Source organism: Ovis aries, chromosome 3 (genome assembly GCF_016772045.2).
Source record: "Ovis aries strain OAR_USU_Benz2616 breed Rambouillet chromosome 3, ARS-UI_Ramb_v3.0, whole genome shotgun sequence".
NCBI classification, from domain to species: domain Eukaryota; kingdom Metazoa; phylum Chordata; class Mammalia; order Artiodactyla; family Bovidae; genus Ovis; species Ovis aries.
This window is the reverse complement of record NC_056056.1, coordinates 125,783,594-125,795,861: the sequence shown is the minus strand read 5'-3', so window position 1 is coordinate 125,795,861 and position 12,268 is coordinate 125,783,594. Positions and strand designations below refer to the sequence as shown.

General features: G+C 39.1%; 1 protein-coding gene across 8 annotated transcripts in view; it reads left to right on the top strand.

Moving 5' to 3' along the window:
* The window catches only part of POC1B (POC1 centriolar protein B), a 106,425-nt gene extending 94,608 nt beyond the window's left edge, over positions 1 to 11,817 (top strand). For all 8 annotated transcript variants that reach the window (XM_060414018.1, XM_060414016.1, XM_027967196.3 and 5 more), the window contains 2 exons: positions 6,304 to 6,522; positions 10,265 to 11,817. In XM_060414018.1, coding sequence (XP_060270001.1) covers positions 6,304 to 6,522; positions 10,265 to 10,369 — 324 coding nt within the window. In that variant the 3' untranslated portion in view covers positions 10,370 to 11,817. The remainder of the gene's footprint in view (positions 1 to 6,303; positions 6,523 to 10,264) is intronic.
* The last annotated feature ends 451 nt before the right edge of the window (positions 11,818 to 12,268 follow it).

The following is a 12,268-nucleotide window of genomic DNA, read 5'->3' as shown; positions in this document are numbered from 1 at the left end:
CAAAGGGGCTTTGCAAATATGATCAAGTTAAGGATCTTGGGATGGGGAGATTATCCCAGATTATGGTCCAGTGCAATCACAATGGTCCTTAGAGGGTGAAGAGGGAGGCATGGGAAGTAGAGAAGTGGAGGTAAGAGTGATGGAGCCTAGAGCTACAAGTGGCAGCATCCTCAAGGAGCTGGAAAGGGCAAGGATAGATTGCCCCCAGAACCACCAGAAGGAACTCTGGGGGGAACTCTGCTGACACCTTGACTTTAGCCCCATAAAATCGATCTGGACCTTCAGAACTTTAAGAGAGTAAATCTGTGTTGTTTTAAGCCACTAAACTTGTGAGTAATCTAAGTCATGGTAGGAAACTAATATACTCCTATATCTAATTCCTAATATACTCCTATATCTAGTTCCTAATATCTCTGGCGTCTAGAATTTTCCAGACCCATACGTGCTAAAATAAAACAATCTTATTTGAATAAATGGTATATCTTCATTGTTTTAGATACCATATAAAGATAATTGGAGTTTCTAATCTTGATTCTGAATGTTCTCATTGAAAATAAATGATCCATTCTTTCTTTGAAAAGTAGTCTTTGCTTTTATTTTTGTCTAGGCAAAAGATATTTTTTGTTATCCTAGTCTATTTCAGGCAGGCATTTTATAAGAGAGAGAGAGTAGTGTGTGTGTAGTGACTTAAAAACTCTCAGAATGTCAGGAATGGAAAGGACTTTTAAAGGGCATTCAGTTTGAATTTCCTGATCTGATGTTTGTATATTTCTCACAATATCCCTGACAAGTGACCATCCCAAGTCTATTTTTGAACCTTCAATGATGGGAAACTTACTTTAGCTGGAGGGGTCAAGACCACTTTTAGATAGACTGTTCTCGCTTTGTTTTATTTTCTACTTACAGAATTAAAGCAAAACTAGAAATGTTAATTATAATCCCAAACTGACTTATTTTAGGGTTTCCCAGGTGGCGCAGGGGAAAAGAATCTGCCTGCAATGCGGGAGACTTGGGTTCAATCCCTGTGTTGGGAAGATCCCCTGGAGAAGGGAAAGGCTACCCACTCCAGTATTCTGGCCTAGAGAATTCCATGGACTGTATAGTCCGTGGGGTTACAAAGAGTCAGACATGACTGAGCAACTTTCACTTTCACTTTACATGTGAAGTGCCTCCTTTTGTGTTCATGCTTGTCAGAAAATCCTTATGCTATATCACCAGAAGCCATCAAATATACTTTTAGGGGATAAAAATCAAGCAGGGATTTTCAGGTAAGTGATGAATGCTTATATTGCTGCCTCATTGTGCCTGTGTGTGTGTGTGTGTGTGCTCATGTCTGACTGCTAATGACCCCATGAACTGTAGCCCACCAAGCTCCTGTGTCCATGGAATTTTCCAGGCAAGAACACTGGAGTGGGTTGCTATCCTTCTCCAGCAGATCTTCCAGACCCAGGGATCAAACCCACATCTCTTGTATCTCCTGCACTGGCAGGTGGATTCTTTACCAGCTGTGCCACCTGGGAAGAGACTGTACCTTTAGGAGGCGTTTAAGACTAATTTTTAGTAGAGAATGGTATTATCTTAACTTTAAGTTTTTACTTCTCTCTAAATACTGTCAAATTATTAATATTTACATTTTGTTGATGGCTCATCAGATGTAGGACAGTCAGTTGAATTTAGTTTAACAAATGTTGAGCCCAGTCTGTGTCTCATACTCTATGCTAGGCACCTTAGGAAGAAAAATGACGCAGTTATGTCTCCCAGAGAGTGACCCTTATAATCTGCTAGGGAATATAGACACGAAAACACAAATAGAACAAGAAGTGATAAGTGCTCTACTGATGGCACAAAGACTTATGAGAGTGTATGGTGTTAGAAACGTTCTAATTTCATTCTTTCCCTTGTAGCTATCCAGTTCCCCAGCTTATTGAAGAGACTGTCTTTTCTCCATTGTATATTCTTGCCTTCTTTGTCATAGATTAACTGACCATAGGTTATACGTTTATATCTGGGCATCTGTCCTGTTCCATTGATCTATATTTCTGTGTCTGTGCCAGTACCATACTGTCTTGATTACTGTAGCTTTTTGGTGTGATCTGAAGTCAGGGAGCCTGATTCCTCCAGCTCCATTTTTCTTTCCCAAGATTGCTTTTGCTATTCAGAGTCTTATGTGTTTCCATACAAATTAAAAATTTTTTTGTTCTAATTCTGTGAAAAATGCCATTGGTAGTTTCATAGGGATTATATTAAATCTGTAGATTCCTTTGGGTAGTATGTCCATTTTAACAATATTAATTCATCTAAAAAAAGATATGAAAAGATATCTCTTCATCTGTTTCTGTCATCTTCAATTTCTTTTATCAGCATCCTAAAGTTTTCAGAGTATGGTACAGGTCTTTTGCCTCATTCAGTTCAGTTCAGTTCAGTCGCTCAGTCGTGTCCGACTCTTTGCGACCCCATGAATCACAGCACTCCAGGCCTCCCTGTCCATCACCAACTCCCAGAGTTCACTCGGACTCACATCCATTGAGTCAGTGATGCCATCCATCCATCTCATCCTCTGTCGTCCCTTCTCCTCCTGCCCCCAATCCCTCCCAGCATCAGAGTCTTTTCTAATGAGTCAACTCTTTGCATGAGGTGGCCAAAGTACTAGAGTTTCAGCTTTAGCATCATTCCTTCCAAAGAGATCCCAGGGTTGATCTCCTTGCAGTCCAAGGGACTCTTAAGAGTCTTCTCCAACACCACAGTTCAAAAGCATCAATTCTTCGGCGCTCACCCTTCTTCACAGTCCAACTCTCACATCCATACATGACCACAGGAAAAACCACAACTTTGACTAGATGGACCTTTGTTGGCAAAGTAATGTCTCTGCTTTTCAGTATGCTATCTAGGTTGGTCATAACTTTCCTTCCAAGGAGTAAGCATCTTTTAATTGCCTCATTAGGTAGGTTTATTCCTAGGCATTTTATTCTTTTTGAAGTAATGGTAAATGGGATTGTTTCCTTAATTTCTCTTTCTGATCTTTCCTTGTTTGTTAGTGTATAGAAAGGGAAGAGATATCTGTATGTTAAGTTTTTATCCTGAAACTTTACCAAATTCACTGATGAACTCTAGTAGGTTTCCGGTAGCATCTTGAGGATTATCGACGTATAGAATCATGTTGGTCTTCCCTGGTAGCTCAGACAGTAAAGAATCTTCCTGCAATGCAGGAGACCCGGGTTCAGTCCCTGGGTTGAGAAGATCCCCCGGAGAAGGGAATGGCTACCCACTCCAGTATCCTTGCCTGGAGAATCCCATGGACAAAGGAGCCTGGTGGGCTACAGCCTGTGAGGTCGCAAAGAGTCAGACATGACTGAATGTCTTAACACGTCACACATAGTATCATATCACCTGCAAACTATGACTGTTTTATTTCTTTTCTAATTTAGATTCCTTTTATTTCTTTTTCTTCCCTGATTGGCATGGCTAGATCTTCCAAAACTATGTTGAATAAAAGTGGCAAGAGTGGACATCTTCATCTTGTTCTTGATTTTAGAGGAAATGCTTTCAGTTTTTCACCATTGAGTATGATGTCAGTTGTAGGTTTGCCATATATGGCCTTTAATATGTTGAGGTAGGTTCCTTCTATGACCACATCCTGGAGAGTTGTTGTTGTTGTTTTTTAATCATTAATGGATGTTGGGTTTTGGCAAAAGCTTTTTCTACATCTATTGAGAGGATTGTGTGGTTTTTTATTATTCAATTTGTTAATGTGGTATATCACACTGATTGACTTGCGGACATGGAAAAGTCCTTGCATCCCTAGGGTAAAGCCCACTTGATCATGGTAGATGATCCTTTAAACGTATCATTGGATTTGCTTTGCTATCATTTTGTTGAGAATTTTTGCATCTGTGTTCAGTGATATTGCCCTGTAATTCTCTTTATTTGTGGTATCTTTGTCTGGTTTTGCTTCCCTGGTGGCTCAGATGCTAAAGAATCTGCCTGCAATGAGGGAGACCTGGGTTCAGTCACTGGGTTGGGAAGATCCCCTGGAGAAGAGAACAGCTACCCACTCCAGTGTTCTGGCCAGGAGAATTCCACGGGGTCGCAAAGAGTCGGACATGACTGAGCGACTTCCACTTCAACAGTTTGTCTGGTTTTGGAATCAGGGTGATTGTGGCCTCATAGAATAAGTGTGCGAGTGTTTCTTCTTTTGCAGTTTTTTGGAATAGTTTCAGAGGGATAGATGTTTCCTGTTTTCCAAATATTTGATAGACTTTAGCTATGATGCCGTCTGGTCCTGGACTTTAGTTAGGAATTTTTAAAATCATAGTTTCACTTTCAGTACTTGTGATTTGTCGGTTCGTACTTTCTGTTTCTTCCTAATTCAGTCTTGGAAGATTGTACCTTTCTAAGAATTTGTCCATTTCTTCTAGGTTGTCCACTGTATTGGCATATAGTTATTTGTAGAAGTCTCTTATGGTTCTTTGTATTTCTGTGGTGTCAATTGTATTTTTGTCAGTTTAATTAATATGTCTTAGTCTTGGTGTGTTCCTCCTTGGGTTTATCTATTAATATATGGGACTCTCTGCACTTCCTGAACTTGTGTGACTGTTTCCGTTCCCAAGTTAGTTAAGTTTTTGCCTATTATCTCTTCAAATATTTTCAGGCCCTTTCTCTCTTCTTCTAGGATCCCTATAAGGGGAATGTTGGTGCACTTAATGTTGTTCCAGAGGTTCTGAGAGTGTCCTCATTTCTTTTCATTCTTTATCCTGTTCCATGGCAGTGTTTCCACCCATCTGTCTTTCAGCTCACTTATTTCTTCTTTTGCTTCATTTATTGTGCCATTGATTCCATGTAGTGTATTTTTCATTTCAGTTATTGTATAGTTCAACTGTTTGTTGTTTATATTTTCTTGCTCTTTATACTTTCTTGTATCTTCTTGGCCTGCGCCCCCATTTTTCTGATATCATGGATCATCTTTACTCTCATTATTCTGAGTTCTTTTTTAGGTAGTTTGCCTATCTCCCCTCTGTGTTAATTGTTCTTATGGGGTTTTATTTTGTTCCTTCGTCTGGAACATATTTCTCCGTCATCTTACTTTGTCTAACTCTCTATGATTGCAATTTCTGTTTCACAGACTGAAAGATTGTAGTTCCTCTTGCTTCTGGTGTCTACCTCCTGCTGGGTGTGTCTGGTCTGAGAGCTTTGTGCAGGTTTCCCAGTGGGAGGGCTGTGTCATGGTGTGTGTTTAGAGGTGGCTGTACGTTCAGGACAACTTTAGGCAGTGTGTCTGCTGATGGGTGGGGCTCCCTCCATTGGGAGGTGTTCCCAAGGCGTTCCCACCTTGTTGTTGTTTGTCATGAGGTGTTCCAACACTGGAGCCTGTTGGCTGTGTTCTCAGTGTGAAAGTGGCAACCTCAAGGAGAGCTCCTGTCAGTGAATATTCCCCAGTATCTCTGCCATTAGTGTCCTTGACCCCACAGTGAGCCACAGCCCCACCTCCCCAGGAGACCCTCCAAGACCCTTAGGCAGCGTGGCCCAGGCTCCTATGGGGTCACTACCTTACCCTGGCTTGCAGTGCATTTGAAATCTTATGGGCGCCCTCCAAGAGTGGAGTCTCTGTTTCACCCAGTCCTGTGGAGCTCCTGTACTTAAGCTCTTCAAAGTCAGAGGCTCCTCCTCCTGGATGCCAGACCCCCAGGTTCGGGAACCTCAAGTGAGGCTCAGCACTCTCCCTCCTGTGGGAATACCTCTGTGGTTTAATTATTTGATTATTACCCACCCAGTGGTTATGGGACTTTATTATTTTGGGAAAGCACCCCTCCTACCACCTTGCTGTGTCTTCCTTTTCATCTTTGAGTGTAGAATATCTTCTGATAGGTTTCAGTCTTTTTTGTCAATGGTTCTTCAGCAGTTGGTTGTAATTTTGGTGTTTCACGAGAGGACTCAAGCCCAAGTCCTAGGCTGCCATCTTGTCTCCTCCCCTCAGAAGTCAAATAACAGTCATCTTAATTGACGTGACTTTTAAAATCAAGAATCAGCCTTTAACAACCTGTTTAAATGTATAACACCTCATCCTTCAGACAGATACATACAACATACAAACTATATTTCGCTGAAAAAAAATCAAGGAGAATTGTGAATTTCCTCCATTCTCTGTTTTAGCCTTTTTTTCCTCTTGTAATTTGCAGTAGTTGAAGATGAAAATTAAATGCAAGTTGGGCTTTTAAAAGAGGAGTATTGAAACTGTATATATATTTTATATATAATTTTTAAAGTTTGGAAAATATAACTCTTCCCATCTTTTCTGTGGTGTCAAAGACAACAGAAACAACTGTTAGAACTCTACCAGACACGGGTGAAGAGATCTGCGGATATTTCTTGAATCCTTCTTTAATGGCATCAGAATGTCCACCTACAGTCTTGAAAAAGAAAACAGAAGACATAAGCGACCTCCCTTCTGAGAGTCAAAGAAGCATACCACTTGCTGTGACCGACGCGTTAGAGCATATTATGGAACAGCTCAATGTTTTGACACAGGTGGGTTGGCATGCTTCACACTTAGAGGTAGGATATACAAAATCCTGGTTACAGCAGGCTGCAGAACTGGCAGAGCAGCGGGGGATACTTTCTTTCTTAGCAAGCTCAAAGGTGGTAGTTAACAGAGCAGCACATGCTCTGCTGAGATGCTCTAGGTCCTGTGGAGGCAAGGTCTGAGCCCATGTGTATGTGAACGTGTGTGCATACACACACCTTCCTGTATCCGGCATCTGAGGACCAGAAGGGAGGGGAGGAGACAGTGGAGAACTGTTGTGGCACTTCATGCTAGAAATTTGATTCTGAACAGCAATGTTTTGCCCTAAGAATTTTCTGATACAGTGTATTCAGATCTTGGATATTATCAAAGAAATATTTAAGGCCAAAAGAAAAAATGTATTGGGATTAATCATTTCACTTAGAATGAAATATTGGCAATGCTTTTAGTTTTCACATAATTCCCTCTGTCCAATGTATAACTTCCCTCATTTCAAAGCTTCTTACGGGACACTCTGTTCTGGAGATGAGGTTTTCACATTCCCCTTTTAGAATATTACCCAGTCTGTGTTTTTTTTTTTAATTGATGCTAAATTGTAATTTATTTTTTACTGCACAGGATGACTTTCAGCATTCTTTTTTTTTTTTTTAACCAGACTGTATACATTCTTTTATTAAATTTCATTATATAGTCATGCTTGTAATGAATAATTTTGCAGTGAAAAGGAAAGATGTAATGGCTTAATCCCTTTCAATTACATTTAAGCAATTTTTTAAATTTATTTTTTTATTGAAGGATAATTGCTTTACTGAATGCCAGTTTACCTTTGCCAAGAAGGAATACTATGAATCTTAACATACCAAAGGTCTTCCAACTCTTGGTCAGGAAATTTAGATGTCATTTAATGGAAGCAGTGTATTAAAATGGATACATCAAAGGTTGTCCTTCCAGCTTTCCTTGGTGTTTCTTTTGAATAAGTCTTATCATTCTTTGATAAATAGGATGAGGACACTAATATTTGTCAGAGCAGATGCTGTCCCAAGTTATACAGAAAGAAGCTATGGCATGAACTACAGATGTCGATTACTTTCCCAGAATAAATATTTTGAGCTGAAATAGCTCTTGCATAGAAGTTATTATTTTGCATAGAAGTTAATGTACAATTAACCCTGGCTGTACATTATAATCTCCCAGGCTATTAAGAATCGTCCAGATGTCCAGTTCTCATCTCCAGAGAATTCAAGGCCTTGGCATGGGTCTTTTAACGTTCCCTTCTGGGTTTAAAGCCAGTAATTAAAAATTTCACCCTTTAGATAACATCTCCGAACCCTGTAGTTAAGGGACATGGATATGGGTCATGACAGGTTGTGGGAACAAGTCTTGTGAGACCTTGGAGTCATAAGATTTGTTCAGTGAAAAATCATAGGAAAAGCACCAATTTTTGCTTTGCAGTATTGTGCTGGAGGTGACTTTGTGTTTATCAGACGTCTCTCGCCTTTAAAATGCAGTTTTTCTCTCAACCTCCTGCCAGCCTTAGTTTTGATGGGCCTGTTTCCCAGGGCCCTGGCTCCTCATGTGCACTGTCACACTGAGTGGCAGGTCCTCTTGAGGGTCTTTCCATCCTCTGCTCTATCAGCTTCGTGACCCGTTTCACCTTTTTCCCTGATTCAAGGTTAAATGGATCACTTTAAACTTTATTGAAAGTCTCTACTTTTTTTTAACTTTGAAGGACTGACTACCCTTCAAATACGAAAGAAGTGAAAAGCAGGCACAGCACACTTGCAAAATGGGAACAGTGTGAATCTGTGGGCGAATCAAGTGAAATAAACACATTCTGATTCACTTCAATTACAGATGACTGAATATCTTCTAACCCTGTGGCAATGTTTATAATTCAGTACAGATTGTTTTGGGTTGGCCAAAACGTTCAGGCTTTTCTATAAGTTATAAGATGTTACAGAAAAACTCAAACGAACATTTGGGCCAACCCAACAATATCACTTTCTCATTATAATTTTTCAGACAGTAGGTAACTGGAGTTAACCAGTGTTATAGATGTTGATAATATACATATCAAAAGGTTTTGCTTTTTGCATTGTGATAATTATGCAAATATCAGGCAAAAAGCTTGGAGCATAGTAGGCACCCAAGAAATATTAGAAAGTATTATGAGCATTGCTGTTAATTTTGATCATTAACAGTATTGCAGTATTGTGCTGGAGGTGACTTTGTGTTTATCAGACATCTCTTGCCTTTAAAAGGCAGTTTTTCTCTCAACCTCATGCCAGCTTTAATTTTGATTGGCCTGTTTTCCAGGCCAATCATAACAAGTCATGATCTATAGTATGGAATATGAGAGGAAAAAAACTATTAAATAATAGAAGAAAAAAAAAAGAACAACTGATTACTGTCACAAACTGATAGGGAATCAATTCATTATCTTGAAACTTATTCACTAAAGTAACCATGCATTTATGCTGCTTTTCCTGTATGAACGGAACCAAATAATATATGAGAAGTGTATTTTGTAAACCATCCCAACTAATAAATGGAAATAGAATGTCATTGCCCTCTAAAGAAAGAATAGACTTACTGAGGGATCTAGCCTGAGTCTTATCAAGCCTTTGGATCCCGTTTCCAATTTATATAAAATACAGAGAGTAATAGAACAGATTTAACTGTATCTGGAGCACACAGTCCCTGAAATCCAGTCTGGTAGGGAATCTACAGGTCAGATGGCCTGAGCCTGTATATAGACAAATTCTAAAGAAAATAAAGCAAGGAAGTGGGGAATCTGCAGATTAAATGGATAAGATAAAGTTGTAGTTTCTAGGGATGCATACTTGAAAGATAAAACCATAAAAACATGCAGATTATTATTACAGTGGTCAGGATAGTGGCTATTACGGGGGAAGGTGCATGCGAGGGACTAGTTCTTGACCTGGTGCTGGTCACAAGGCTGTTTTTCTCATGAGAATTCATTGATACTTTTTAGTGTGCAATTTCCTGAATCCAGTTTATAGTGAAGTTAAAAAAAAAAAAAAACTGAAGCACAGTAATCGATAATCACAATTTAAAAGTAGTCGTGTGTGTGTGTATAGTCATATACTCACTCACTAGCCGAAGGAGTTAGAATAGCTAAGATTCATAAAGTCCTGTTGTGCCAGGCACTAGCTTAAGCATTTTACATGCCTGATTTCATTCAGTCTTCCTACCAACTCTGTGAGGTGCTGTTGTCATCTTCTGGGTGCAGAAATGAGTGGCAGTCATTATATTTTCAAGGTAAGCTAGGTATCCAGCTGTCTAGGGTGGTATAGATATGGCCCATATGGATTGATTGTGGCAGAATGGCCAGGGATGCCATTTAAGTAGTCGTGGGGCATGTGGCATTCCGTCTCACCTCCCACATTCCACATTACCTGGGACACTATTTAACAGCCTCATGTGGCCTCTTCTCTGGCATCGATGCTTCAGAAGATCAGACTTTAGAATTGTCCATAGAGACTGTCATTTATTCCTTTTTCCTTAAATGCTTCCTCTTTTTCCCTTTTCTTCAAACGGCTTAGCAGTGCTTTGCCCTGTGGTGGGTTGCAGAAACAGAGCAAGTTCCGGAGCTCATCTCTGAGCCAACCTCCTGGCAAGAGGGTAGGCATTACAGTTCTGAAAAAGATCAGTGCAGGGATTATCACCATCATTCTCACCACCAGGTCACCAGGCCCTGATGACTCTGTCCTCCTTTTTTTGCAGACTGTTTCAATCTTGGAGCAGCGACTGACTTTGACAGAGGATAAGCTGAAAGACTGCCTTGAAAATCAGCAAAAGCTTTTCAATGCAATCCAACAGAAAATTTGAACAGAAAAGTATGAGCAGAGGCATGAGAAATGAACACATGTACATATACTCAGGAAGGCAGTACCAGCTGCTTCATGCAACGCAACCATGTGCGAATTGGCATGGCATTTCTTAAAAGGGTGAGCAACAGAACAAAAGGCAGAAAAGGCATAATTAAGGACCAGTTTAAACATACTAATCAATGTCTAGGACTAATTCAAATCATTACTATTTATGGTTCCACTAATAAAGTGATAAGCATTCAAGTGGCTCTATATTTCCCCCCCATATTATTTTTTAAATGTTAGTTAATAGTTCAAATCCTGCCAGGAAAATAACCAAATCTTTGGATTTCATTGTTATTTCAAATTGACCATGTCCAGGCAATTCCTTCAACAATTAGTGTACTTCTTTAGTGAACAGTACCCTGAGGGTGAAATAATTCACTTACCTCTAAAATAGCATTGTATGTGCAGAGAATGAATTAATGATCTGACTTGTATTTCTCAGTTTAAAAAATTTACTCTTTCTTACCTGTGCCATTTGATGAAAAGATGATCTCACAGACTCTCAAACCACAGAATTTCCACAGCAAGAATACTCTTATTTTAATTAGCAACAGCACATACAGGACATATGGCAGGGATTTTGATTTAATTTACGGCATACATTGCTTATTCTTTGACCAACCTGAAAAAAAATGAAGAGTTAGAAATATGTGAAGTGCACATATCTTCCTCCGTAGATGAAGGTACTGAATGTGTTTGGTTATATCCAAATCTGTGATATCAGTTTATGAAGATTAAATTAGTGCAGAATCCTCAAAACCCAGAACCATGCAACAGCAACACTTAAAAATAATCACCCATGTGTGTTCACATGCTTCAGGAATGTTTAGGGTGATTTTGGTACCTGAATATAAGGACTTTAAAAGAACATTTATTTGCATCGTTGTCTACCTCTTTCTTTTAATTGTGATTTGAAACAAAATGAAAATGAGTAAAACATTCTAAAAGATCTTGGTTATAATTTAAGAATTTTATCTTAAACAAAATAAGAGATTAAATTGGAAAAAAAAAAAAAAAAAGGATTTAGCTTGCATTTCTGTTAACCTATATCAAAAACAGAAGGTGGGAGAAGACAGTCCACATTCATGATGCCTGCAGGCATACCCTGGGGAAGATACTATGTTCTGGAAAAGAAAAAAGTCCTATTTACGTATGGGTCTATATTGAGAACTATCTCAAAGTGATTTCAATTGTATTTATGAGGTGGTTTTGTTTTATCATCCAGGGTGTTTTAAGTGCCTTTTTATACAATACTAAGTAGGAACTTCTAGAGTTTATAAGACTAAGTGGCATTGTATTTTTTATAACCTTGTTGAGAAGACTAAGAAATGAAATGTCATACCAATTTTTGTTTACTTTTTTATTCTTCAAACAATAAAGATATTTTACCTTTAAAAAAAAGTTGTTTCCTTTTAAATGATTAAAATCTAGAAATAATACTAAAATTTCTTATCTAGCTGACTTAACTTTAACCTTCATAACAACCTCTTAGAGAACTTGTCAAAACAGTTCCGGTGCTTTTCCCCGGGCTTATGATTCACTAGGTCTGGTCTGGCAGGGCCACTAATTTGCATCTCTAACAAGCTCACAGGAGATTTGGTGCTATTGGCCTCAGGCCGACAGTTTAGAAACTATTGACCAGCTGTAACCACTTCCTGCAACATGGTGTTGCCACACACTTTTATGGCCATAGACCTTTATTATAAGTGATATAAAAACAGTGATGACAGAAGTTTGAAAGCCTTAAAACTTTTTCAGGAGGGATATTTTATAACCCTCCTTCCCTCCCCCACACCTTTGTTTATGCTTTTGAGGATTCTTTCCTTCGGATTCCAGCCTCACATTTGTCCTA